Source organism: Mycena indigotica (genome assembly GCF_014461135.1).
Source record: "Mycena indigotica strain 171206Taipei chromosome Unknown Mind.scaff0006, whole genome shotgun sequence".
Taxonomy (NCBI): domain Eukaryota; kingdom Fungi; phylum Basidiomycota; class Agaricomycetes; order Agaricales; family Mycenaceae; genus Mycena; species Mycena indigotica.
In genome coordinates, this window is record NW_023503005.1 from 1,940,021 (window position 1) to 1,965,530 (window position 25,510).

Here is a 25,510-nt window from a genome sequence, read left to right on the forward strand (position 1 = left end):
ATGTCTAGATCTACACGAGGAATTAAGCGCCACGCTTCAGTCTGGAGATATGTGAGCAATGTCCGGATAGTAAGGAGAGGAGGGACTCACTGCGTCAACTTGACGGCAACAAATGGTACGGCGAAGCCGAAGGAGAGGAATGCAATCATTTTCAGGCCTTTTATGGATGAGGAATGCGCGTCGGGTGAAGGAGGGGCCTACCAAATGGAGTTGCAGCCGCGCCTTGGAATGGGACCTTGAAGGGCAGATGCTGCATAGAACAAAGTGAGAAAGGACGATGGCCCATGAACAAAGCAGTACGTTATAGTCTCCGTGGCCAGAGCGAAGTCTAGCCGTCGTATGGAGCTGACGAATGGCGGGGCGAGCGACGACTCGGGCGAGCATGATGATGAGGGGAGGAAAGAAAGATTTTTTATCTCCGCGTTGATCCGTACCTAGTGATCCTACTTCCACTCCGTCAACTAAAGATTTCGAAACAGCTTGGGCGGTGATTTATCTCGGTGTATCGGTGCGGTCAATGGCCGATTTGTACACTGTCAAGGCTGTTCTGACTTTGGGCAGCACGTGGGGGGAGGTAGAGCGTGCGAGTTACAGTGGCGAATCACTCCGCATCTCGGGTTCCGATGAAGCCTTCTTTCCTTCATCGTATCATGGCTCAATTTGCAACTGTTCGTGGTGGCAAGGCTCACCCCGAAATCAAGGTATTTCGTCTACTGTCGATGAAGGAAAGCACCGATTGTGTGGACTCGTAGGTCCAAACCGGACTCTTCATCAACAACGAGTTTGTCAGCTCTGCGGACTCGCAAGAAGTCATTGAGTGGGCGTCTGCAATGTCCGCGACAGTCGGCTGAGATAATGGCAGCGCGGTCAATCCTTTTACCGAACAAGTCCTGTGCTCAGTGGTAGCCGGTCAGTATTCTGGATTGACTCACATCACTCGACTGACTGCTTTGCATTACAGCCTCTCCCAAAGAGTACGCCTCCCAAAGCAGCTCAGACAGATCTCACACAATCCTTTCAGCATCGATCTTGCTGTCACCGCAGCTCGAAACGCGTTCAACACTACTTGGGGGAAGAATGTCACCGGTTGGGAGCGTGCGCGTCTTATCAATAAGTTGGCCGACTTGATTGAGGCCAATGCCGAGGCAGGAAACAAATCAATTTCTTTGTTCTCCATCACTCAAGTTATGGCCAGGAACTGGCAGAGCTTGAGACGCTCAATAATGGCAAGCCTTTCAAGATCGCGCGGGACTTCGATATAGGTGACTCTGTCCAATGCCTGCGGTAGGTGCATGGCTCTCTCGATGCCTGATTGCTAAAACCTCCAAAGCTACTTCGCTGGTTGGGCAGACAAATTGGCTGGAGAGGTAGCAGCCTGGGCTTTTCATCATGACGTCGAACTTGACCCTCTCTAGACCCTGGAGGTAGACAACAAGACTAAATTCGCTTTTACCAAACGCGAGCCCATCGGTGAGTGCTGGTTGAACGTATTCTGGTTGAGATCCTCACAAACTGTCACCAGGCGTTTGTGGCCAGATTATTCCCTGGAACTATCCAATCGTTTCGTTTTTTTGACCGTCTGATGCCCGTGTTCCAACTATTTTCAGAACATGTGGGCTTGGAAAGTGGGACCGGCGTTGGCAGCTGGATGCACAATCGTCATGAAGCCCTCTGAACTTACGCCTCTAACTGCACTGGTCTGCCGATGTTTATACTTTGAACCCGATTTAACTTTCGATTTTAGAAACTTTCGGAGTATGTCAAGGAAGCAGGGTAAGCCTCTAGCTCATTTCCAGCAAGTCCTGAGTCAGTGGATTAGGTTTCCTCCTGGAGTTCTGAATACCGTACCGTCACTGGGTCCTGTTGGTGGTGCTGCATTGTCGTCGCATCTCGATGTCGACAAGGTTGCTTTCACTGGATCTACTCTGACTGGTCGCAAGATCATGGAGGCAGCAGCGCAAAGTAATCTCAAGAAAGTATCCCTTGAACTGGGCGGCAAGAGTCCGCATCTCATTTTCGAATCGTGTGACGTTGATCAGGGTAATTCAAAATCATGCTTTCATCCAACATTTCTTCTTATCTTGATCCACAGCGGCGAGTTGGGCCGCTCTGGGGATTTGTTATAATTCTGGTCAGGATTGCACTGCTGGCTCGCGCGTCTACGTGCAAGAAAGGTGCGGCTTATCGGTCCTTTTTCTCGGTACAAGATTGTCGCCGACCCGGAATCACTGGCAGCATTAAAGACAAGTTCATTGAAACGCTTGTTTCTAAGGTGAAAGCGCTCTCCGTTGGTGATGGTTTAGACCAAAAATCCTCTGCCGGCCCATTGGTATATTTACACTCAGACAGCCTTCGTTAGAATTCATTTTTTCCTAGGTGTCCAAGGGTCAGTATGATCGCGTATGGGGCTACATCGAATCCGGAAAGTCGGAAGGTGCCAAAGTGATTTTGGGAGGGGACAAACGTTTGGCCACAATTTTTCCGAGATTCCCTTGATCCTGACTGACTCAGGTTCGGGCAAAGGCTTCTTTGTCGATCCAACTCGTATGCTTTCCTCGGTCTGGGCTGGCGATCATGTAATTTTGTCGTGGCAGTCTTCACGGACATCCAACCCAACATGAAGATCGTTCAAGAAGAAGTGCAGATCGGTGTCCTTGTTAGTATGCGCACTCAATTTTTAAACCTAGATTTTCGGACCGGTTTTGTGTATCGGAACTTTTGCGACCGAAGAGGAGGCGATCAAGCTTGCCAATGCTACAACTTTTGGGCTAGGTGCCGGTTTACATTCCAGTCAGTCATCTCCAGTCGGACCATACCAGGAACGTTGATATAATAATAAAGACGATGCGAACCAATGCATGAGAGTGTCTTCTGCCCTTGAGGCGGGCACTGTAAGTCTCCCTTTGACAGATCAGCTTTCACCGGGACGCTTCTCCCGCTAGGTTTGGGTAAGCCATGATCTTCTTCGTTGTCGGCGCTACTGAATCAGAAGCACAGGTCAACGCGTACAACATTCTCAGCAATAACACGCCGTCAGTGCATTGCATTTTGCGTGAAGTCTGGTCGCTAATCCGGCTTAATTTACAGATTCGGCGGCAAGAAGCAATCCGTAAGTCCGCCCTACCCCGCAGCATCTTTCTTTGAGCGATTCTCATGGCACGTCGACAGGGTTTCGGTGGGTGTCCGTTGTTGTTTGTACTAGGCAGTTGCTTGATTCCGTCTTCAGGTCGCGAGTTGGGTAGTCTTGCCCTGGAGGAATGTACGTCGTCTTCAAGTTCCCGACAATCTCTCGCTCATTTTACATAATAGACACAAGTACCAAGGCCGTCCACTGGAATTTTGGCGAGAAATTGGATTGGCCAGCTTTCTAAGATGATTGTGAATCTGAATCGGGAATCGTCGTGAATGTATCAGTATGTCCTACGGTGAGAATGTACAACCAGGATCTTTTGTCGCAGCCAGAAGGGTGTAGAAACCATCAGCCAGAAAAGAAACCCAACGGACGGCAACAATTGAGATCCATCGGAATGCGTTAATTGACCTGGCAGACTGCGCCAGGGCATAATAATAATAAATAACTACATTAGTCTGGCTACAGGTACTAGGGTATATTTTTTTGGTGCGGGAAGTCCGGCGCAGTAGGTGAGATATAGTCCAAGATCCGAAAGAGAAATTATACGTTGGTATTTTGGTAGAGCGTAGGGTTGGGGAGGAGCGGACGAATAGTACGGGCTCGGGCCTATGAGCGCCGGGCTCCACAATAACATGGACTGCTGCGACACGAACATCTACGTTGGAGTGAGCATCGGTGAGGTTTGGGGGCCGAGTAGCACTGTCGGGCTTACCTTGTCGGCACAGGCTGGTACAAGCCTTGGGCGTAGGGGTCTTGCGGAATGTGGTTATAGTACTGGTTGGTGAAAAGGGACTGAGTCGGGTAGGCTGGCTCGCCATAGCTGGGGTAGCTCGGGCTCTGGATGCCATACGCAGGGGAGTAGTCTCCATAACCGTTGTTCGGGGCGTAATAGCCAGGGAGTGTTCCATACTCGCCAACAGGAGAAGGTGGAGGCAACATAGACGACTGCTTCAAGTGTTCTGGTGTCGGTGTCTTGGAGTCTGTCTGTGGCTCCTCGTCCACAGGCACATATTGGCAGGTAAGACCGCGTTTGGTGCAACGTTGGCAAGGGCGTCGTGGAGGCTCTTCAGTGGTAACACACTAGCCGTTATTTTAGTACCGCCCGAGAGAAGTAAACGGACTAGCAACCTTGATTTTTCTGTGCCTGCAGTTGGTGCACGCGATGAGACCGCGTCGACGGCGGCTGCTAAGGACAGAGGCAGAGGTAAGTTGTTCCGACATGGGTCGTGTTGGTAAGGTTGGCCTGAGTCAGTATCACCTTTTTATACTAGCTGTAGCGCTGAAAATGGCAATGAAGTGCTGTGCAAGCAAGCAAAGTTGCTTTACGCAGACGGAACACAGTAAGGTTTCCCAGGACCAGAGGGGATCTATCACTGGCATGTAGAGACCTAGAATGGCAAGATGTATTGGTTCTGAATCGGAGAGCCTGGGGAGGACATGGAGCTGTTTAATTGATGGTTTCGTGTGGTTGGATGCATAGTAAGTTGCTAAAAAAACTTGGGACACGTTGATGGATGCCAAAGGAATTGGATGACGCGGGGTTTAAACTTTTCTGATTTTGTCGTTCGTCCAGTGACGCAGACGCGGGGTTTACAGCTTTGCGAGACACGAGGCAGTTGAAAGAGTGAACGAAACCACAACGTGGAAACCCAAATCGAGATCTTTGAAAGGCCATTACACCGCCTCCAGGATGAGAAGAGTCAACGGAGAAAAGCGCCGGAGTGCTATGTCTTCTAAAGTAGACATCAGAGTGGAAGGATCAGAGGTGTCATAACAGCGTCCGTACAAAAAAAGGCAACTCTACAATGCGAGATAATCCCTAACCTCCTCCTCGGTCAGCTTACGAAATGTAGGCTTTGGTCGTCCTGTTTCGATTCCAATCTTGGCCTCCTCCTGCTCCGCCGGTGTTGGTACGGTGATTACGCCAATTTCTATCGTCTTCTCCGTCATTTGTCCCTCGAAACCCTCCTTCAATGTCAACAACGCAGTATGAATAGCGTCTTCCAAGCTAATATCGTCGTTGTATCTTGTTACATCATCATTATCAGCTCAGTGACTACGAATAAACAAAGGGCATACCGTTTTTCAAGGAAGGTCTTTGCGTTGACCATATTCTTGCCGATTGCGCTAGCTTTCCACGCCCAGAAAGAACCAGAGGGATCGACTTGGTAGAGCGTCGGTCCGCGTGAACTATCCCAGCCAGCGACAAGAAGTGAAACGCCATAGGGACGAACACCACTGGGAAGAGATGAGATGCGAGCCAGGCCGGAAATACATAGCAGACTTGCCCTGATTGAGTTGCCTGTTGCATAACATTCGCGACCTCCTGGGTCAATACCCTTGTTGGAGGGTATTCTCCGTACATTTTCCAATAGGCTTGTGCACTCTTGCGCGCCTTGGCCACCAGGACTCGGAAGTCAGGACCCATGCCCGAATAGACAATCCCGATGTTAGGGCAAATGACCGCGACTTTGTCGATCATCGAGTCGTCAATAAGGATGGAGGATGATTTCTTCTCGGTCGCAATCACAATGCCATTGGAGGCTATTGGCTATGAGGAGAGGTTATGTCTCTGTGGTGAAGAGACGTGCCTTTGATCCCGAGACTTGTTGTACCTCCAGCGACTGCAGCAAGAGCATGCTCGATCTGTACGAGTTTGCCGCTTGGCGAGAAAACGGTAAGAGAGTAGCTAATCGTTTGAGGTCAGCATCGAGTCCAGTTATCTGCTCAAACACTGACCTATAAGCACCACCGTCGGCACTGGCCATACTAGTTTGGATGAGGACGCGTCACTATCTGACGCGGCCCGTCACGCGTGACTTTGAAACAGAAAAATACACTCATTTCTACTGCTACACAATACATAAAAAGACCGGCGTTTGAGTAAACTCAGAAACTAATAGTAAGCAACAGCATGCAGGAGACTGTGCGGATGCGTTTCCTATAAGAAATTAGGCTGGTGTGGGTTATTGTGCTGATGTCTGAATCGTACCTGTTGTGTCTGTAAAATTTGGTCTATCTCTTCGTCGATGTCGGTAGCTTTCTCAATCTAAGACTGAATGAGGGGAGAGATGCGTCTGGTAAGAGTGTTACACACCGCCGTCGCCAGAGCAAGAATAGCTTGACCACCAATTGACGCCTCTTCGTGATTGTCCTTGATCTCGACGTTGATAACATGCACTGGTCTGTTAAATTCGCCTCCTCGGGCTAATAGATCTACGCTGTGCGTTTGTTCGATGTTTGGCAGAAGGAATGGCCGCTACTGACCGTCGCAGACAGCGTCAAAACACCGTTCTTCACACGTGATCACGATGTCCGCGACAGTTTTCGTCTCTTGCCACCGTTCGGGTGCAAGCTTGAGTTGCCGATTTCGGTCTATCATGGCGAGAACCCCATTGGCTGTGTACCTAGAACGGTGAGCCAGAGGTGAGACCGCCTGGAAAGATATTTACAGTCGGCGGTCTTTGGCCTCCAGGTCTTGGTAAATTGTGTTATACGGCGTTCCGAATGCGTATGTGTTGGGCTTGTCGATTGAAGACCCTGGCAAACGCACAGCTGAGCCCGTGCCAGAAGAAATGACGCGAAACCCGGCTCGCCTGAGAAAGAGATAGTGAGCCAACTTGGAATCCGCATGGAGGAAGGACAAACGCTAGTGTAAGATGGCCCTCCATAGAACGGTTTTGGTTGCTAGCACATACAACACAGAACAAGGGGCGCTGTTTGAATGTCGGGGGTCTAATTGTTTGCCCGTTATTTTCCGGTGGAGGAGGAGTCGGGACAGGAGCTGGGTTTTCCTGCTGTGCGCGTTGTAGACGGGGATCCGCCCGGGCGGCCAAACGAGGGTCTCGAGCTCTTCGTGGGTCCATACGCTGGTGAAGTAGCAATGAGTATTGAAGCACGAACTTGCGAGAGTAAGGTGGGAGAAAAAAAGCTTCAGCAGTATCTAGAACATTCATGGTCTTCAGTGCGACCCCAAAACATTGAATCATGCTGGGTCGGTCGAGAATCCACTCTGAATCATCACTAGCAGGCAAGAAACAAGAATGCACCTTGGTGGTCAAAGACAAGTTATATGTAGATCACATCTTATGGCAAACAGCGGTAGTAAGTAAACGCCATTCACCTCAAACTAGGACCGTCATCTCTCTACCCCATGCTCAAAATCCCGCTCCCAAGAGAAACGTGGAGGGCGACGTGTTCATGAGCGTCGGAATCAAAAATTATTATGTGACATCAAAGTGACCCCAAACCTCTGAACAAATCCATGCCTGCCTCCGACCGCACTCAAGACTTCAGGCAGTCTTTAGACAGCCACCCGCCGTCTCCTAAACGACGCAAGACTACCGCTGAAGCCGAACGCGACCCCCAAATCATCTCGGGTAAAGACTTTCTTAAGGAAGCTTATGTCGTTGTGAGTGTTGGGGACGATCCTCGTTGCTTTGAAACTCAATGACCAGTCTAGCTAAACCATATCACCACCCTTACGCGCATGCTTGCCAACATTAAGCGGCCATATCTCAACGTCGACTCCCGAAGTGGTTCCGCCCAGCACCACCAATCCCGAACACTTGACTTTGAGGCTTCAGACTCATCATGGGCCTCCATCCGCCATCTGACCAATCAAGAACGCGACCAAATCGACCTGCAAGCGAAAACAATTCTTACACGATGCGCAGACCGCGTCAAAGAGCTAGAAGCTCTCGAAAAGCGTGCGGTATTCATCATCCACGCGACTGGAATTATCTGTTCAACCGAGATTATTCAGGACGGATCGAGCTCGTGGCAAGCAAAACCAACCCACTCACCCGTTTCCTTCCGGCACGTCTTAGAGAAGATGCGGCCACTCGTTCTGCAGATTTTGTTGCAGCACACAGAGCGAGTATCACTTGGTACCTCAACCGACGACTGACAGAGACGAGCCAAAGCCAGAAGGAAATGCAGGAGGAGCGCGTGAAACGTGAACTTGAGCGTTCAAAGACACTCGGGTCAGGAGCTGCAAGAGAGATGATTTACGCGGACCCTATATTCGATTCAGAGCCCCGACAAACGTCTGGGGGTGGCTGGGGGTCGAGTATAATTGCTGCAACATTGGGTGCCCCAATGCCCTCCGACTCTTCGCGTTCGCCTGCCAAGACCTATGACATTCGACCTCCTTCTGACGATGACGAGGATGAGGACGACATCGAGCTTTCAGCATCCCAAATCATGCAGTTTGAACAGGAGAATGCGAATATCCTCCGAAGCGTTCATGATACACTGGAGTCCGTTCAACAGGCAGAGTCAAGGCTCATGGACATTAGCGCTCTGCAAATGGAGCTTGTAACGCATTTGACGAGGCAAACGGAGTTGACAGACCAGTTATACGAGGACGCCATTGCAACGACATCGACAGTAGAAAAGGGCAACGTCCAGTTGAAAGAAGCCAAGAGGCGATCCAGCGACAGTCGGCTGTTCATTCTTGTTTTCCTCATCGGAGCCAGTTTTGCACTGTTATTCCTGCATTTCTACTAGATTAAGTACACACTGTACATGGGTTATAAGAGCATCTAACTAAATCTCAAACGGAAGTTAGCAACGGGGCTTCCTCTGAATCCTCAATGGCCTCGGCAGCCAATTCGTCTATCTCGGGAGGAATTCCAGGCAGGCTGCGAATGTGGGCTTGAATTGAGGTATATATGAACCTGGAAGAAGATATGGTGAACTGTAACAAAAAGAGTAAACCAATGCGTTACCAGCTAGCCACAATTGTAATAAAAATGCTTCCTCCGATGAGGACACCATTGAGAACCTTAAGCTCTGCATCGAGAGTTCACATGTTGTAAAACGTGGGCATTAGATGCTCACGGGTGTCCATATGCTTCCTCTGCTCGCCGTCAGAGAGGGCAGCCAATAACGATCTGGTAATGTCATGTTAGATGAAACAATCGGGAGTCGCTGGGAGTGACTGACCCGATGTAAACGTGGAGGAATAGCTTCGGAAACACAAACAGAGTCGCGACAACGAATTGCCAAAGGGCAACAGATCCAATCGAGGCAAACAAGACGTTTGAATAAACCCAACTGAGAGTATTTTTCAGAATATCGACTGTGGGCAAAGGGTTATGTTACGGTGGGAAGGGAGACATCCGGATGAGAATAATAAGACTGAGGCCTTTCGCTGACTGTATCGAAATTTGGATTGAGTAAGGCCGGAGCATCGAGAAGAAACATACAATAACAGACTCCAGCGCTTGCCACTTCTCATTAGTCTTGGAGAAATTGTGTAGCCGCTTGCGGAAGCTAAGCCTTAGAGTGGTGAATGCAAAGGCAGCACCAATCAAACTCGCAGGGGCGGCGATATAGAATCCCGTGGGAACTCCCCACGCGTATCCACAGAGTCCAGTGAGTGTGGTATGGCCGGCCAATGGAGGGAACGATATGCAGGCAATGAGCAAACCGATGATTAGCCAGCCAAATTGACTTTGGGCCAATTTCTCTGCATTATCGTATAGGCTAGGTCCGATAAGACGCGCTGTTTGGCTGAATTGGCGCAAACCTACAATTGTGCGACACGGCTAGGGCCAATAAGAGCAATGACAGTCACTTGGCCGCATGAGAAGATTCGTTTGCATTAGTTAGGGAAGGCCAAGTACCCAGGAAAATCTCGAAGAGAATCCACAGCCAGAGAATAGTCTTCGCATATCTGGGCATCGAAATATACCATTTGAGAATTCGTCGGGGGAGGGCTTTGAGGAAAGGGATGAGCTGCGCAAACATGGCTGCCGGAGGCAACCCACGTCTGACACACGCGTGCTGACGCGTCAAGTCGATCACGCCGTCACTCACGTCACGGTCACCTGAACGCCAACGCAACGCGACCACTGGGAGATGGAAAAATACTCTGCTTTCAGAGATCCTGGCACGGGTGTGCAGGCTAGTACACCCACTTCCATTCTAAGCGCTGCTCATCTCTACACAGCCCTTTCTCCCACTCGTACCGCCGTCGCCAAGCCTGCTCTCTAATGTGTCCACCCCACTCTCCTGGGTTGTCGGACTCTTACGCATTGCCCTCTTGTTCGTGGTTCTCAGCCTCCATCTGACGTTGAGCGCTGTCGGAGCCATCCTTGTGAGGATCAACTTGACTGCACGCATGCTATAGTGAACAACTTCTCAAAGAAACCCATCCCTTTTCTCGGCTCCGCATTCTCTCATCTATTCACCGCCGTCACCGCCCGAACCGCGCTTGCTATTCTCGCTCTGTGGGTGTCGGTAGATAACGTTACCAGAAAACGGGGGTAAGTACCTTCCTACGCTTCATGTCCTCAAAGACTGATTTCGAATCAAGGAGAGGCGCCAAAGACATAGAAAGATGGTCTCCACGCGCGGGCGACTTAATTGTCTCTAACTGGGTCTCCTGGGTCGAGGTTTTGTGGCTCGGATTCCGGTATGTTCGCGATATGGTGAAGGCAAATTTGACTTTGCTAGGTTCAATCCCATCTTCGTGCTTCCTATCACAGCAGCCAATCCTTCTCCCGCTACAGCACGCCCCGCCGAGGCGATTAGCCATACTCCAGGAAGACGGACTGGCACTGGGTCAGCCAACATACAGAGTGCGACTCGCGCTGCCACCATTCGTATGCCCATCATAGGATTCCGTCAAGTGTCGTTGCTTTCGATGTTATCTGCAACCGGGCGGACCCCATTCGCTCAAACGACCAGCTATGAGAGTCTGGAAGACATCCGCCAACGTTCACGTCGTCCCGTTGTCGTATTTCCCGAATGCACCACCAGCAACGGCAGAGCACTTCTCCGCTTTGCTGAAGTGTTCAAACAAAGGGTTCCGGTGCAAGGCTACAATGTCTTTGTGATGTGTGTCCGGTAAGGCCATTGAGTCCATTGATCCGTTCTACCCGTGGCACTGATTATCGGTGCTAGATATGACCCACCAACAAGATTTGCGGCCACCCTCGCACACTGTGTCCCAACCTCTTTCAATCCTATTCCGCATATATGGAGCATAGCAACATCGCTTGTGCCCCAAGCGGTTTCAATACGGCTGCTCGCTCCCTCCGAGTCCCCGAGCTCCCAATTATTCGTCACAAGCGAATTTCTCTCGGGCCCCGACGATGCAGACCCATTAGCTGAGGTTTGTGGTGCCCTCATTGCCCAGATTGGGAAAATGAAGAGGACTGGGATGGGCTGGGAAGATAAGAGCTTATTTCTCGACTTTTTCCATAGCAAAGAAAAGCGATAGAATAACTACAATACACGAGTTCAAACTAGAGCGACAACAGCGGGTTACAGGCGATGCGATGCTTTGAGTATAAAAAATGCGGTAATTCCTGGAGCAATCTATGATATGGATGCAGTCGTTGGTCGAGAACACAGCAAGGAAGCTGGACAATGTTAGAAAGCTAGATCGATGCAACCGGGGACCCACGTACTCTAATAGCACTGATGGAGTTTTTGGTCGTATTGGGCGTAAAGATAGTATGGATCGCAGTTGTAGTCGCGATCCCAGATCGACTCTGTTTGGTTTGTCGTTTCTACAGAATCATGATATGCCATAGCTCGGGAAAGCAAGGGAAACACGGGAGTTGCAGCGTTGTTGTTGTTGTCACTGGCAGATGCCGATGACTGGCTGTCAGAAGACGGACGACGGTGGAGGGGAGAATAACGAGATGTCATGGCACGGTCACGAGGGCGGCGTGGTGAGCGAGATCTGCTTGAGCGACGCGACCTGAAAGAGGGTGCAGACAATCGAACGGAGCGGCCACCAAGCTTTCTCCCGTCAAGCAGTCTCAACGCAGTCTCTGCGTCTTTGGAGGTGTGGTACTCGATAAACCCACGGCCAGTGTTACCACGTTCTACATCACAATATGCCACGAGGCCGTTTTCCAGGCGCGCAAAGTCCTTCAATTCCTACCAAAAAGACGCGTCAAAGCACGCGAAAACGCGTCGAAAACACGTACCTGCCAGCGGATATGCGGGGCCAAGTTTTCGACTATGACTGGAAAACGCTCGAGAACTCTCCCTCGTCGACTGGGGGTACTATATGCAAGGCGCTCTTCAGTTTTCATGTCTTTGCGTAGTGGACGAGCAGGCTCGATGGTGGTGTCTGTGAGGAGAGCTGATTCAGAAACTGTCACTTGCTTGAAGAAACTTGAAACGCACGGTGACCCAAGAAAAGACGCCCTCTAAACGTCTCGAGCACACAGTTGGCATCGTCTACCGACTCAAACTGCGCGAAGCCATAGCTGAACGATCGGTTCGCAATGATTTTGAGTTCCACGATGGTTCCAAAACGTTGAAGATAGTCATAGACATCGTCGCGCTTGATGTCGACAGGAAGGTCTAGGATGAAGTCAGTACCGCAGACGCGCTCCAAGCCTGTGAAAACGCGCTTTGGAGGAAGAGGCGGCTCATGGTCGCAGGAAGTAAGAAGAGTCACGAGTTTTTATGTAAAATCGATGCCATTTTCTCCTTTCCTCTAAGTAGGACGTCTGCTACTTATGTACATGTTCGCAATCAGAGCTTCGAGTTCTTGTGGAATATGAGGCCCAGATAACCAATGAAAGATGTCGCGTACATTAACAAGATGCTTGAGTGCTTGACGAATGTCGGCCTGAAGGTCAGCAACATCCTCTACGCCTGAAAAGTCTAAGCAAGCCAGCTTAAGTCTAGAAAGGCTCGCTTGCCTATGCTCAGTCGGACTGCCTTGGGGTCCGAGGTTGGATCCCAAGAAAATCGGTACTCGGCCAATGATTCCACGCCGCCGAGACTGGTTGCAGGTGTGAAATATTTGAGAGAGTGAGGAAACCAGGCAGCATATTCCGGTCTAGATAACTATGGCCGATCAGGGGGGTCAAGCAGCATGAGCATCGCCAAGTTGCTTACCTGGATGGAGAAGGTCGCATTCCATCCTCCCGTCATCTGCGACTTTGGATCGAAACCGCGCATATCTTTCTTTTGAATGGATGAGTGCCAGACTTGCAGAATAACCCCGCCTGGAACTCCGTCGAAGCTTTCTCCTTTGGGTGTTGCCGCGATCTTGCAGAGCCATTCAACCAGCGCAGTCGCGTTTTCAGACTGTCGCGCGAGGCGCAAATGGTAGGTGCGGAGAGAGCGTAAGAGGAGCCAGCTCTCGAGTGAGCCTATTACAATGAGCGTCGTCCGAGCAGAGGAGGAGAGAGCCACCGATCATATTCCCTAGATATGTTCTGTCGCTCTGGAGCTAAATGGGGTCTTTCAGTTCATCATGGTATCGTGGCGGAGAACTGCATCATACGACATCCCATTCATCCTTCTTGCGGACAACAAGGACCCCAGCGAGCAAGTCACTATGACCACCAAAGTACTTAGTCCCTAGAAAAAATAAGACGATGTTTGACATGGTAAAAAGACGGGAGAAGAGATACCTGAGTGCATGACACTGAAAGGGCATCAGACATTTACTCGATTCCGCTGCGGGATTAAAGAGAACACACCAGTCGGCCCCGAAGTTAAAGGGATATTGCAGCGGCGGTGGAGCAAAGGTCGAATCAACCAGGAGTTTTGCGCCAACCTTGTGGGCCTAGATAGCGGGTTAGCATATACGAGTTTTCGACTTTTGAACAAGCAGACCTTGTCTGCATAGTAACGAATATCACTGTGGACAGTTCTGTTGAGTGTCTGGCGCCAGAACAGGAAACTAACGCAGTCTCTCCAGTGGGATTGAGCGGGGTTTCCAGCCAAACCAAATCGCCGGCTTGGAATTCTTCGTCAAGTTTGATGACTTTCAGGTCGGGGACAATTTTCAGGTACAACTAGCAGTCTACCAGTTAGCAAGCGTAGTACCATTTGCACGGATAAAACAGACCTGTAAGAGACTTTTGGTACCAGTATAACCATCCGTGAATGCAATTCGTTTCGGCCGGAAAAACACCAATGCCTAGGGTGAAGGAGAATTGAGGCCAGAAATAATGGGAGCAAATAACGACCGACAGCAAACCCTGCGGCCAGGCCAGACGAGTAGACAATGGCAAAGCCGTCCTAGATCCGCTTTTGAGCACATATCCACCACAAACGTAAATCACAGCAAACGTTGATTTCGCTCAAGACACGCTCGACTCGACCAGAGTTTTGTGTGGTGTATCGACTGTAGACATGGCGTGAGGGGTTCTTATGCACCTATTCAGAGTTCGTCGAAAAGGAGCGGACTGTAACTGACCCGATAGTCCTTGATGCCTTCCTCATCAGGCCGCGGAGAGATGAAGGTTGTTGAAAGGCCGATGGTTGGCGCCACATCCCCAGTGTTCCTCAAATTGTCGTCGGCATGAATGAGGGATGTCGCCAGCTTGCGCGCCATGGTCAAGTTCGAATTTATGACTCATCGACACGGCTGGGAATCCGAAAGCCTTGAGGCTGGCGAAAATCGCCAAATGGCGTTTACTTGAGCCAAGCGCACACTTTGATGGCCGATGATTGAAACACAAACTTGAGCCGGAAAGGAAATTTTGCGTATAGACTACAGGTATGCATGATAAGATTACAGTGCAGATCAATAGTTAGCGTGTTGTGTTGGTTGAACATCCATGTGTTCATCGAGCAGGCCCGAGAAAGACTTCTTCATAAAACTTTTCCATTGCTCATCTATACCCGAGTCTCCGCTGAGCAACAGTCCCAAGTCAGACATATCTTTCGGAGCGGGTTCCACATTAGGGAAATATGGTGCTGACTGGGTAGCCGGTATGCCCATTGCCGTGCCATAGTATGTTTGGTCGTATCCATAAAACTCGAATGTCGCTGGGTCTACTTGAGCTTCATTAGAAGCATAGACTGGAGGTGGCAACATTGGAGGAAGAGGTAATTCTGGTTGTGCGAGATTTGGAAGCTCTGTGGGTTGTTGGGAGGGAGGGAAAAGCGAAAGATAATCCACAAGCGAAGGGTGGACATCTGGCATCGAGTCGCTTGCCGATGAGCCTGAGCTGCCTGGAGAGGAGGCATTGCTGTTGGTCCCGCTTATCGAGGGTGTCGTAGGCTGATCATCCTTCTTATGTCGCTTCGAGATCAGCCTACTAACGAGCACTCGCGTCTGGCCACCAAAGAGCGCCAGCTCGTCCTCCCCATAATCATGAAGACCACGGCCAAAACCATTTGGCGGAGGAGTAGGATTTCCGCTGCGGAATTGCGAATACACTTGGTAAGCCTTTTCGCGAAGTTTACACAAGATGGCCTTTTAAATGTCAGCGAACCTCCTCACAATGATGAATCAACATACCAATCCGCTGCGAGCTCGACGTGATTGCTTTGCACCTTTCTCGAAAAGGTCGCAGGCTAAACCGAGTTCGATAAATGCGGTTGGAGCCATGCTTGAAGACGGAGAGCGGGTAACAATACAGCCCACAATGATCTGCTCCAACTGAGTAAAATAAGACCAATGAAGATCGCGGTGCTTACCGCTGCAGAGAAGACTGGTCGACTATCGTCAGCGGTGAAATTGGTTCATGAGATAATGCGCACGATGTGTCCAAACGAGCCACCACCGACAACAAAGCTCGGGGAATCTGGGCATTTGTTACTTGGAGGACAGTGAATCCCCGAGATCACTCGCCGTTCAAAGTGATTTAAGTTGGCCTTGATCATGCCTGAGGCGCATCTATATGCAGCAAGGAACGATGGCGCATACGGGCTCCTAAGAGGGTTGACAGGATGGTCGAGCATTGCTTGAGCAAAGAATGTCCTGTGGATGTAGAGCAAAGCTAATCAAGTTTACGATCAAGCTTGAGTGGACGCGATAGAGCACAAACCGACAGAACGGAACTGGCCCAAGAGGCATCCTCGCATGTAAGTGGAGGGCGTGCAGTTTTGATCGTCACGTGTAAGAAAGACATTCAGGTATGGGGGGAGAGTTTTGGCCCTAACGAGTCTATCCAGTTCGAGGACAGTTTCATAAGATGGCGTCTCAGCGGTCAGAGTGCGCTCCGTGATCAAGGCAAATACGTCTCTCGTAAATGAATACTTCCACTCATAATCTCAATGACGTTTCAGTTTCACTGATTATCAGATGTTGGACTCACAATCTACTTGAGGGTTGCCATTTTCATCCAATGTGGTCTCTGGCGCAGGAAATTCGCAATCGACATACGAAAGTCGGATGGATGGTGGTCGGCCGAGAGCAATGCTCTGTTAAGGGTATGAGTGTGTTTACAGGAGGAACGAGTATCCTGGACCTGGAACTGTTCTGAACTGAAGGTTTCCCAAAACAATGCTATAGATGTCGAGGTCAAGTTATCAAATCAGCGGGTAACGATGTTGCTTACATCGTCGACGGTTGACTATTTTTGGGTCCATATTCCAGCGTGCACTATCTCGATCTAGAAGCAGTGAGGGAAGGTCGGACAGTGACAGGTTCACATACGAAGACCCAACTAAAGGGCGAATGAGATCAATATGCAGTTCTAGAGGGAAGGAACATACGCTCTGGGCAAGCTGAGAGCCATGAGCATAGCTAGACACATGAAATGTTGATGAACACACCTTGGAACCAAGACACATTAATGACCACTATAAAGCGTTGGCACATGGTGACAGAGTGCGATAGGACTGACCGAGCTTTCCATGGTATATCTTCGTCCACCCATGTTGTGATAAGATGCCATGAGGAGGACCGCCTGTACTGTTGCCATTTCGGGGGAATCAAATATTGAACGCAGAGCCAGCGCCGCTCGACTGGCGTGGTAAAATTGATCCGACTCGATATTGTCTAGTCATTAATGAGGATTTAGGGATCCACTTTCCAGACGAAGGACTCACGAGGTTCCAAAGTAAGATCAACGAGGGCTCCCAGAGCGAATGTTAGAAACAATACCGCTAAGCGATGCGGGGAAATTGCATGAGGAAACTCAGTCTCGCTTTGCCAATTTTTTCGGTCTCGCGCGGACTTGTAGATGGGAGTCAAGAAGTCGTCGATCATTTCTTCTCGAGATATCGGCCGAAATTGCCAGGCGCACTGCTCCATATAGGTCTCACAAAGAGTCCATGCACGGGGCTGGTCGGGCAGGTAGTCGAATAATAGGTCTAACGCTCTCCCAGGAGGGCCACCGGCGCTGAAGGGGAAGGAATTGGACAAGCGGGCAATTTCAAGGCTGAGTGGAGGGAAATCGTCATCCTCTGTGTTGGATGCCATTTCGAGTTGTGCTCCGGCCTGACAACAATAAGTTAAGTCTCCAGTTAATGCTTCAGTCTTTACCAGAAAGAGAGTCTGAAAATAGATCAGCTTCATGCTAGCGGAGTACCGAACTGAATTTTACCTCTGAGCCGGCCGAGGGCCCGAAATATCTGCCTTCTCCATCGTCACCAATTGTTAAAGTCCCCAAAGCATCGATGGGTTCGGTGGTTGCAGTTTCTCTAGGTTTGGGCTGCTTGTCGGTCGCGGTTCCCTTTTCAGGCCCAAACTTGATGGATAGCAGCTCGTCGCGGAGCAGTGGGTGTGTCCTGAAAACGAATTAGAACAACTTCGGTTTCATAACTCGGCCTCATACTCATTCGACCCAGTTGAAGATTGGAAAATCGCCAGTGCATCTTCTAGTTGTCGAATGCGCTGACCCATTTCACCTATTTTGGTGTGTAGGTGGTCCGTGGATGCTTGGCAGAGAGATGAGCACAATTTAAACACTGGAGTCATGGACGCACCTAAGACAAATCTCGTTCCTTTAACCCAGAGTTCAATTCCAACTATTCACACAATAATTCTCGTGCTTGCCTTGAGATGAAAGGCTTCCTGGAAACCAGATAAGTTATTGTATAGCTTCCGATTACTCCTCTGTCGCACCATTTGGACATATTGAAGGGCAGCCTCGACGAACTGAACCGAGCAGTTTGAGGAGGAGACGATGAAAAAGTCATAATGCTTACTACAAGAGCTACATGGCAGCTTCTTGTCGCATTTCAGTTTGAGTCTTGTATAAGTTTAAGGTCTGTAGCTTTAGTTGGGCGAACGGCTCACCTCCGGCATTCGGCGCATGAGAGCTGTAGTTGTTAGCCAAGATGAACAAAGCGAGAGGTAGTGTCTCTAACCTCCCCCCTAGCCCTCCGAACGTCTGTTTCATCGTCGTTGTTGAGCTTTCGAGAAGAGCGACGAGAGCTATCGACAGGCATTACCAAGGTTGTAACAACATTGTCACGCTACGGCAACTTGACCAAAAGACCTCAACATCCTTCGCGTCGCTCGCCAGATCATTGCGCGCCGTCCGTCTTCTAATCATGTATCGTCTCGCCCTTCTCGCTGTTGTCCTTTTTTGCCTTGCCTCAACCCTTGTTGCCACTGCTGTCCCTGCCGTCAACAGTACGCGTGAAGTCACAAAACGCAAATACACCACCGCGCACTCTCTTGGCGAAGCCTACACTTTTGATCCTCGCGACGGCTGGCAATCCATTAACGCAACCGATCTCCAGTCGAAGTATCGTCGCTCAACGCCAGCTCCCAAGAATGGCATCTCTGCACTCCTAGACAAATTTCGTGGTCTTGCTGGCATTGGAACAGCGAACAAGGCGATCGTGACTTGGTGTGTCGATTAGTAGCCTGTTTTCCCAATCTTATCTAAAGCTAGGTACACTGGTCATGATCTTGACAACCCGAGTTGCTGGTCCAACACCAAGTGGCATCCGACGGTAGCGAGCCTTCACATACATAATTTCAATTCAACAACTTCAGGACGAATCCTTTGTTTGCGCAACAACCTTATTGGGGTGGACGACAAACAAACCTAAATGTTTCGACTTCGTTGAGCGTAGGTGAACTCCTGAATGACTGTGATGGGTCTCATGATCAAGCTTAGTCTGCAATGGCCCTTCCAAATGCACATTCACTCGAGTGGTCGATACCTGCGCTGGCTGCAAAACTGGGACACATCACCTCGATCTTACTCGTGCTGCTTTCAGCCACCTGGGAAATTTCGATCAAGGCGTGCTCAATGTTCAAGTCCGTCCTGCCTCGCATCCGGCTGATTGGTATGATTTCCATGTGGCATCTTTCAGGTTCGATAATCCAAGAATCAGGTTTGAGGACCTGTGGGGCCCTAAAGTTTGAAGTTGCTGGTCAACAATACCCTGGATTTGTATACCGCATAGACATGTAGCTACTATCACTGTACCACAGACTTTAAGCCTGAAGTGTAACTCTTTTTCTCTTCTTACCCTCCGCGATCTTAGCTCGAACTGTTCCCTCGTCCAATTCTTCCTCGAAAAATTGAGCAACCCTGTCGGACTCGTTGCGGCGGCGAATGTGTTGTAATGCGGCCATGTTGTACCCCATGATACCTTTCTGATGCTGGAGAGCATTGCGAAGATGTTTTCTCAGTGGTAGTAAGGACGTTCGCATGATCCGGTTGGCGACAATTTGATGGTGGTGGGTCTTGAGGAGGAAGAACAGGACCCGAGATACGAGGGTTATGTTCCAGTCCTGCAGAAACCGAGCGTGAGCTCGTTTGATGCCAAGTACCAAAAGTTGAATTACCCGTTGTGCCCAAATATTCAAGTAAGACATGAGGGAAACGACTTTTCCAAAGGGAAGCACCAAGAGGGCATCTTGCAGAGCCGTGCTTTGAATGCGCTCAACGACACGTAAAACCCATGCCTCTGGCTCCAATTCGTAGGCAGCCAATACGGGATTGCGAGGTGGAGGAGCGAGGCGCATGGCCCCTGGTGGCAGGCGCGACATGGCATCCTCATACTCTTGGAATATTGCCCTCTCACTGTCGGCCAAATCAAGAGCCTCGATAATACGTTCGCCAGCCATCAGCGTTTCTGTTGTCTGCTTAGAGACTCCAGTGGCCTCAATTGTCTGACCAGCCTCGTCGGATGCATCTTTCCCAGTGTTCTCCTGATTAAACGCATCCGCAACGCCGCTTTCGTAGATCTTCTCAATTTCCCGCTCACGTTCTTCCTCTAAAAACAGCTAACAAAGTTAGCTTAGAAAATGCTGCTTGATGATGGATCGTCAACGTACAGGTTCGTCGAGCTTCTCCCATACACGAATCGACTTGTCATGCGATCCAGTCACAACAAAGTCGCCTCGATTACTTACGGCGAGGGCCCAAATCTCGCTGTGATGCCCATCGAGCTTTTGTATGTTCTCAAACTACACACCAATCAGCCTCGCCCGGAACGTATATTAGCGACGCACCTTGTCCCCGTCCCAATATTTTAACAACTTGTCCTTGCCAACTGTCCAGAAGTAGTGTGAATCTTGTTCGAAAGCTACTTGCATGACACTCTCGTCGTGCGCAAATATGGATTTATGGCAGTCACCGAAATCCAGCCCCCAAATCTTGACATTTTTATCTGCTGAACATGTCACTATTAGTTTCGAGTCATGAGATATGTCCATAGACAGCACGGGCAGCTAATCATGGTTCAGTGATAACAGTAGGAATACCGACTTTGAAGTACCTTGTGCCCGTATAACGAAAGGAAGAATTTCAGGGTGTCTTGGTAGAAGACTTTGACTGTCGAGTCCAATAGAGACACGGCGAGAAGTTTGCCATTGGGGCTATACTTGACAGCAAGAACTTCGTCTGACATTTTCAGCGTACGAATATGAACGAGGGTTAAATGACGCAGATTCTACACAGGTTCAGTGGGAGCATGTAGAAAAGATTGGAAGTGTACGGTTTCGCCGGAGGCTGTTTTTTGGCTTTCAAATTCCCAGAACTTGACGTCCTTATCGGCGCTACCACTGACCAGCGTCTGGTCATCAGCACGTACGTGTAGAGACCAAACAGTGCTGGTATGAGCTTGGATCGTTTCGATCAACGAGGATGAGGCCAAATCGAATATTAGAATTTCCCCCGTTTTGGTACCAACGGCAACCTGACGAGACATTTGAATACGGAAAAGCAATGGAAACCTGGGGCGAACCTGCCGATCGCCAGGAAGGAAAGTACTGCAGATCGCATATCCACAAGGGATCGTGCGAAGACATGCAGTTGTTTTAACATTCCAAATTTTTAAAGAGCCATTTGACGCTGACGCTAAAAGTCGGTCGTCTGAGCTGAGACATAACGAGCGAACATCAGTTCGGTGGCCAGGAAGATCGACGGAATAGAGTCGGGTAGCTTCTGGAGGCGCTTCTTTGGATTTTAGGGGGGGTGGTATGGTGTAAACTTCTAATGCGTTAGAAGTGAGGGCAACAAAAAGCTATGGCTGTTTAGCACGAATGAACACGATAAACTAAACGAACCTGAAGCGAGCCCTTGGATCCAGTATCATCTGGTCCAAATGCAAAAGAGCGTACTTTTCCACTAGCACGCACAACGAGGTGGGGCGTAAAGAGATCGACCAGTTGGATGTCGTCCCCTTCCATGTCTTCGTCGTCTTCTTCGATACCCTTTTCTTTCTTTTTTTCCTTCGCACGTTTTCGCCGCCGCGCCTTTTTCTTTTGGACCTCCTCTTCAGTGCGAATGCGGAAAATCTCGACTGATCGGTCATGGGATTGGACAGCGAGATACGGTGAGGTTGGATGGAATGTAACTTGTGAGACGCGATGATTTGAAGACAAAGGTAACGTTGCCAGAGGATGAATCATTTTAGCAATCTATTTGGCGTTGGTGTGAGTTTATAACCAGCCAAAGACGTACCTCTCCAGTTTCTGTTTCCTTCAAACCTCCCGCGAAAGCCTCTTGATCGAACTTCCATGCTTTCAGCTCTCCCTCGCTACTCCCAGTAAAGAGCAAGTTCTGTTGAGGATGAATATCTATTGTCCATATCTCGGCGCGATGTGCGACCACGGTTTGGAGGCAATGTTGTGTTGACAAATCCCAGAGTTTCAAGAATGTGTCTTTGGCGGCGCTGAGAAGAAGACCTGAGGCGGGAGCAGTTGAAGTTGAGGGCGAGTTATCATTAGGTACGGTCAGAAACCGAAGAGCTGTGATTTGGTCTCGATGCCCTCGAAGCCTGGATTCGATGATGTGAGAATGTCATTCTGTAAACCAGCAACACACCTGAATAGACCAGCCTCACCCACCACGTCCCAAACAATGAGGTCCGTGTCTTGTGAACCCGATGCTAGACGCGTACCCCGGTCATCGAAGGCTAGAGCTGTAACCGCTTTCTTATGCCCGTTGAAAGTAGTGAGAACAGAGTTGGTGGATGCACTCCAGAGACAAATAGAGCCGTCTGCGTAGCCGACAGCAAATGTGTCTTGTTGTGGCGAGCGCAAAACAACAGTCACTTCAGCGCGATGACCAGTTTCATGCCACATTGCTAGCATCTGACCCTTCTTCACATCCCAAACAAGAATATCTTCGAGGGCAGGGACATAAGCGCATTTCCCATCGTAAAGAGAGTTTGCAGATGAGCTGCAGACTATACCAAAGGCCTAAGATCTTGAGTCAACACGTAAAGAAAGCAATGAACGCGAACCTGTGTCGGCCCATGGCGCAAGTACGACTGAACCATCCCAAAAAATTGTGACAGCTGGCTGTCACGTCTTCGATTTCCGGACCCACGAGGATGCGCATGATGTCGTCTGCCATACAGGGAGGGCCAGAAGCAGCTCTACGACTACTAGGACTACTCAACGCATCCCCAACACCATTCCACGCGGTGCAAAACGCTGCTGACCGCTTAGAACAAGCTGGATTTTCCAAAATTTTGGAGAAAGATGCGTGGAATCTGAAGCCTGGGGGTAGATATTACTTTACCCGTAACCAGGTGGCCCACAAAGGCTTTATATTGAATGTGTTCTAACTGATTTCAGGCCGCATTGATTGCTTTCCAGCTTCCATCGAGCTGGCAACCTGGTGCAGGCGTCAGCATTGTCGCTACTCATGTCGATTCGCCAAATCTTCGTGTCCGACCCGTCTCAAAAAGAACCAAGGAGGGTTATCTGCAAGTCGGCGTGGAGCTCTATGGAGGGGGTATCTGGCATTCATGGCTTGACCGTGATTTGTCGATTGCTGGAAGAGTCGTTACGTCCACCCCGAACGGGTTCAAATCGAGGTTTGTGATACTGAAATCGTCCTTAAGCATCGTTTGAGATGTTTCCAGGCTCGTTAGAATTGACCGACCACTCCTTCGTATCCCAACTCTGGCAATTCACTGTGTGTCCCGCGTTATCTAAGCGGCTTATCTCATCCTTGGCAGTGGACCGCAATGTCAACGACTCGTTCAAGTTCAACCAGGAGACCGAATTTGTTCCTATCCTCGGCCAAATAAATGCACAACTTAACGAAACCAAGTCAGCGTCCGAGAAGAAGGCGTCTAGTGTGCAAGAGAACCACCATCCCGCTCTAATTTCTCTGTTAGCCGACGAGTTATCTGTCGCACCAGAAGATATTCTCGACTTCGAACTGTAAGTTGGGTGTACAACTCAGATTTAACACTAACAAGTGACACAGCTCACTCTTTGATACCCAACCCTCTGTGCTTGGAGGGCTCAACAATGAGTTTATATTTAGCCCTCGGCTGGACAATCAATTTTCTTCGTATGTTGGATTTGATTTTCATTCACCGAACTGACATGCGAATCAGTTTCTGTGCGGTGGAAGCTTTAGCTCAGAGTGTCTCTGCACCGAATGCTGGTAGCTTCAAGGGCAATGTCAACTGCATTGGTACTTGAACCCATTTGGCCGTCTACATCTCTATTCATCGCTTGGACAGCGCTTTTCAACCACGAAGAGATCGGGAGCGTGTCGACTTCTGGCGCCGAATCGAATCTCATTCCCTCTTTGATTCAACGACTGTCGCCTAAAAGCGAAGACTATGCCCAAAGCCTTCATCGGTCCTTCCTGGTCAGCGCTGATATGGGGCATGCACTACATCCCAACTACACCTCAAAGCATGAAGATAACCACAAACCCACTATCAATGGGGGTGTTGTTATCAAAACCAACGCAAAACAACGCTATGCGTCTGACGCGGTCTCGACTTTCATAGTCAAACAGCTCATTGAGCGGAAAGGAGGGAAAGTACAGGAATATGAAGTCCGGAATGATATGTGGGTGAAAAAACTCCCCCGAAACATAATTCTAATACAGCGTTAGGGCTTGTGGATCCACGGTAGGGCCGATGCTCTCGAAATTGGGTCTTCGAACATGTGACGTTGGATGTGCTCAGTGGAGCATGCATTCAGCACGGGAGACAGCTGGGTCGCATGACGTGCAAAACTACATCGACCTTTTCCGCTCGCTTTTCGAAAACTATGCTGAGATTGAGCAGAGCCTAAGTGTAGATTGAGGCCACGTGGAATTGAATGCTGTTTATCGTTTTGCTCGTTTCCTACTGTCCGGCTCTGCAGCACTTGAACCCGGTATTGACAATAATGTCCGTTTTTTCGATGTGCGTGCGTAATGGGCAAGGACCCATTCCCTCTCAGCCTCCGATTGCTCGAAGGTACCTTGTCGGATCTCGTAGGCTGTTGAAATTCGATGAGAACAGACGATAAAATGGAGTGGTAAAACGCACGTTTCATGTCAAACCGGGGGCCTACTTCAGCTAATTGCACTTGTCGTGGAGGGGTTTTCACAAAGACATGATGTCTAAGACACAACTTCAGCCAATGGCTAGAGGAAACTATATACCATACCGGAAAGCGATGAAGTCATCTTCGTTCGAGAATGTCATCACTCGTTTGCTGTCCTCTTTTGGCACAGGGAAGAGGTACTTCAGAACATCCCTAACACGTTCGCCTAACTGTGAGCTGAAGTTTTCGAATATAAGGTGGGGGTACTGTTCTGAAACAGTCGACGACTTGTAGGTCCCGATGTCATGTCGCAGAGAGACATTGCTCAGAGTGAAGTACACTGTTGGGCCATGAGGAAAATGGGAAACGATCATAGCATCTGCACGAAAGTGAGTGCTCATATAATCGGAGCGCAAATGTACCCACCTGGGACTCCGCGATGTTCGTGCAAAACTATCAGGTCCGTGACATCGTTCGCTCTACAAGCGTCGGCCAACTCTTTTACCACATAGTTGCCCCGGTTTATTCGATGCGAGTTGGGAAAGACAAGGCGAATTTCCTAGCTTGCTGGTAAGCGCCGAGATTTCCACACGAGAGAAATTCCACCTTGGCAAATTGCAGCAGCTTGGAACTTGGATCGCGGGATGTAGTTATGATAATTTTTGGGTCCTGGATGCCTGCGCGAGAGTATTCATTGTCCACGTGAGTTGTGGGGTCTTCCTGAGCCCCGTCGAAGGCAAGGTCCCGTCCGAGACGTTTTGCATCATGTTTGAGCTCGGTAGGAAGTGCTTTGCCAGTTGCGAGCGCGTCCTTGAGTTGTTGTTTGCGGTTATATGTCTGCCGCTCTTGTGCCTCGAGCGATTTGGCGTAGACATATTGTCGCCGCTCCCGAGCTTGTCTTCGTAACATGGACGATTTTGGAAAAAATGTGCGTGACAGGTCACGGTGACATACGC

At 49.6% G+C, this 25,510-nt stretch overlaps 15 protein-coding genes across 15 annotated transcripts; 5 read left to right on the forward strand and 10 right to left on the reverse strand.

Moving 5' to 3' along the window:
* Positions 1-22: 22 nt before the first annotated feature.
* MIND_00699900 (uncharacterized protein) lies at positions 23-465 on the reverse strand (the record flags this gene model as incomplete). The annotated part of the gene is made up of 4 exons (XM_037363703.1): positions 301-465; positions 202-250; positions 91-157; positions 23-41 (listed from the first exon to the last, which is right to left on the reverse strand). The coding sequence occupies exons 1-4, from the start codon at positions 382-384 to the stop codon at positions 23-25; spliced, it is 219 nt and encodes a 72-aa protein (XP_037219347.1). The 5' UTR covers positions 385-465.
* A 158-nt stretch (positions 466-623) lies between these two features.
* MIND_00700000 (NAD-aldehyde dehydrogenase) lies at positions 624-3,371 on the forward strand (the record flags this gene model as incomplete). Its single annotated transcript, XM_037363704.1, has 25 exons — positions 624-701; positions 753-817; positions 863-909; positions 962-974; positions 1,022-1,095; positions 1,146-1,284; positions 1,331-1,367; positions 1,416-1,470; positions 1,523-1,560; positions 1,608-1,697; positions 1,745-1,773; positions 1,820-2,040; positions 2,093-2,174; positions 2,236-2,329; positions 2,377-2,464; positions 2,512-2,544; positions 2,595-2,656; positions 2,688-2,790; positions 2,842-2,891; positions 2,943-2,948; positions 2,998-3,032; positions 3,088-3,109; positions 3,169-3,175; positions 3,227-3,259; positions 3,310-3,371. 25 exons carry the CDS (start codon positions 624-626, stop codon positions 3,369-3,371), a joined length of 1,563 nt encoding a protein of 520 aa, XP_037219348.1.
* A 368-nt stretch (positions 3,372-3,739) lies between these two features.
* On the reverse strand, positions 3,740-4,354 carry MIND_00700100 (C6 finger domain; the record flags this gene model as incomplete). Its single annotated transcript, XM_037363705.1, has 3 exons — positions 3,740-3,788; positions 3,846-4,213; positions 4,262-4,354. The coding sequence occupies 3 exons, from the start codon at positions 4,352-4,354 to the stop codon at positions 3,740-3,742; spliced, it is 510 nt and encodes a 169-aa protein (XP_037219349.1).
* Positions 4,355-4,933: 579 nt separating this feature from the next.
* On the reverse strand, positions 4,934-5,901 carry MIND_00700200 (Proteasome subunit alpha type; the record flags this gene model as incomplete). The annotated part of the gene is made up of 5 exons (XM_037363706.1): positions 4,934-5,159; positions 5,213-5,371; positions 5,422-5,677; positions 5,725-5,822; positions 5,873-5,901. The coding sequence occupies 5 exons, from the start codon at positions 5,899-5,901 to the stop codon at positions 4,934-4,936; spliced, it is 768 nt and encodes a 255-aa protein (XP_037219350.1).
* A 128-nt stretch (positions 5,902-6,029) lies between these two features.
* On the reverse strand, positions 6,030-7,089 carry MIND_00700300 (Phosphoprotein phosphatase; the record flags this gene model as incomplete). Its single annotated transcript, XM_037363707.1, has 6 exons — positions 6,030-6,074; positions 6,126-6,182; positions 6,231-6,349; positions 6,401-6,540; positions 6,586-6,729; positions 6,782-7,089. 6 exons carry the CDS (start codon positions 7,087-7,089, stop codon positions 6,030-6,032), a joined length of 813 nt encoding a protein of 270 aa, XP_037219351.1.
* A 308-nt stretch (positions 7,090-7,397) lies between these two features.
* MIND_00700400 (SNARE protein syntaxin 18/UFE1) lies at positions 7,398-8,644 on the forward strand (the record flags this gene model as incomplete). The annotated part of the gene is made up of 3 exons (XM_037363708.1): positions 7,398-7,544; positions 7,596-7,842; positions 7,899-8,644. 3 exons carry the CDS (start codon positions 7,398-7,400, stop codon positions 8,642-8,644), a joined length of 1,140 nt encoding a protein of 379 aa, XP_037219352.1.
* A 46-nt stretch (positions 8,645-8,690) lies between these two features.
* MIND_00700500 (uncharacterized protein) lies at positions 8,691-9,904 on the reverse strand (the record flags this gene model as incomplete). Its single annotated transcript, XM_037363709.1, has 8 exons — positions 9,766-9,904; positions 9,673-9,715; positions 9,346-9,625; positions 9,242-9,294; positions 9,083-9,193; positions 8,978-9,030; positions 8,866-8,929; positions 8,691-8,814 (listed from the first exon to the last, which is right to left on the reverse strand). Exons 1-8 carry the CDS (start codon positions 9,887-9,889, stop codon positions 8,691-8,693), a joined length of 852 nt encoding a protein of 283 aa, XP_037219353.1. The 5' UTR covers positions 9,890-9,904.
* A 96-nt stretch (positions 9,905-10,000) lies between these two features.
* On the forward strand, positions 10,001-11,366 carry MIND_00700600 (uncharacterized protein; the record flags this gene model as incomplete). Its single annotated transcript, XM_037363710.1, has 6 exons — positions 10,001-10,045; positions 10,092-10,238; positions 10,289-10,407; positions 10,458-10,556; positions 10,598-10,990; positions 11,048-11,366. The coding sequence occupies 6 exons, from the start codon at positions 10,001-10,003 to the stop codon at positions 11,364-11,366; spliced, it is 1,122 nt and encodes a 373-aa protein (XP_037219354.1).
* A 191-nt stretch (positions 11,367-11,557) lies between these two features.
* Positions 11,558-12,538, reverse strand: MIND_00700700 (uncharacterized protein; the record flags this gene model as incomplete). The annotated part of the gene is made up of 4 exons (XM_037363711.1): positions 11,558-12,034; positions 12,085-12,242; positions 12,287-12,446; positions 12,485-12,538. The coding sequence occupies 4 exons, from the start codon at positions 12,536-12,538 to the stop codon at positions 11,558-11,560; spliced, it is 849 nt and encodes a 282-aa protein (XP_037219355.1).
* A 102-nt stretch (positions 12,539-12,640) lies between these two features.
* MIND_00700800 (uncharacterized protein) lies at positions 12,641-14,459 on the reverse strand (the record flags this gene model as incomplete). Its single annotated transcript, XM_037363712.1, has 14 exons — positions 12,641-12,655; positions 12,702-12,763; positions 12,811-12,958; positions 13,010-13,266; positions 13,310-13,346; positions 13,401-13,477; positions 13,531-13,544; positions 13,600-13,685; positions 13,736-13,760; positions 13,808-13,917; positions 13,971-14,042; positions 14,096-14,143; positions 14,195-14,272; positions 14,322-14,459. The coding sequence occupies 14 exons, from the start codon at positions 14,457-14,459 to the stop codon at positions 12,641-12,643; spliced, it is 1,167 nt and encodes a 388-aa protein (XP_037219356.1).
* A 192-nt stretch (positions 14,460-14,651) lies between these two features.
* Positions 14,652-18,250, reverse strand: MIND_00700900 (Zn(2)-C6 fungal-type domain-containing protein; the record flags this gene model as incomplete). The annotated part of the gene is made up of 17 exons (XM_037363713.1): positions 14,652-15,326; positions 15,372-15,572; positions 15,614-15,852; positions 15,901-16,125; positions 16,171-16,276; positions 16,324-16,361; positions 16,414-16,582; positions 16,631-16,657; positions 16,702-16,856; positions 16,907-17,297; positions 17,343-17,354; positions 17,404-17,587; positions 17,635-17,785; positions 17,838-17,873; positions 17,912-18,051; positions 18,099-18,121; positions 18,170-18,250. The coding sequence occupies 17 exons, from the start codon at positions 18,248-18,250 to the stop codon at positions 14,652-14,654; spliced, it is 2,853 nt and encodes a 950-aa protein (XP_037219357.1).
* Positions 18,251-18,295: 45 nt separating this feature from the next.
* Positions 18,296-19,181, forward strand: MIND_00701000 (DPBB-1 domain-containing protein; the record flags this gene model as incomplete). The annotated part of the gene is made up of 5 exons (XM_037363714.1): positions 18,296-18,657; positions 18,703-18,763; positions 18,807-18,882; positions 18,931-19,102; positions 19,151-19,181. Exons 1-5 carry the CDS (start codon positions 18,356-18,358, stop codon positions 19,179-19,181), a joined length of 642 nt encoding a protein of 213 aa, XP_037219358.1. The 5' UTR covers positions 18,296-18,355.
* MIND_00701100 (WD-REPEATS-REGION domain-containing protein) lies at positions 19,070-22,549 on the reverse strand (the record flags this gene model as incomplete). The annotated part of the gene is made up of 12 exons (XM_037363715.1): positions 19,070-19,239; positions 19,289-19,553; positions 19,608-20,048; positions 20,100-20,231; positions 20,277-20,495; positions 20,543-20,716; positions 20,762-20,962; positions 21,011-21,289; positions 21,333-21,686; positions 21,730-22,045; positions 22,093-22,469; positions 22,514-22,549. 12 exons carry the CDS (start codon positions 22,547-22,549, stop codon positions 19,070-19,072), a joined length of 2,964 nt encoding a protein of 987 aa, XP_037219359.1.
* A 27-nt stretch (positions 22,550-22,576) lies between these two features.
* Positions 22,577-24,328, forward strand: MIND_00701200 (uncharacterized protein; the record flags this gene model as incomplete). Its single annotated transcript, XM_037363716.1, has 8 exons — positions 22,577-22,804; positions 22,851-23,092; positions 23,141-23,193; positions 23,237-23,444; positions 23,491-23,577; positions 23,624-23,703; positions 23,753-24,089; positions 24,136-24,328. Exons 1-8 carry the CDS (start codon positions 22,604-22,606, stop codon positions 24,326-24,328), a joined length of 1,401 nt encoding a protein of 466 aa, XP_037219360.1. The 5' UTR covers positions 22,577-22,603.
* Positions 24,329-24,351: 23 nt separating this feature from the next.
* On the reverse strand, positions 24,352-25,463 carry MIND_00701300 (Brix domain-containing protein; the record flags this gene model as incomplete). The annotated part of the gene is made up of 5 exons (XM_037363717.1): positions 24,352-24,506; positions 24,557-24,630; positions 24,678-24,933; positions 24,981-25,113; positions 25,161-25,463. The coding sequence occupies 5 exons, from the start codon at positions 25,461-25,463 to the stop codon at positions 24,352-24,354; spliced, it is 921 nt and encodes a 306-aa protein (XP_037219361.1).
* Positions 25,464-25,510: the final 47 nt, after the last annotated feature.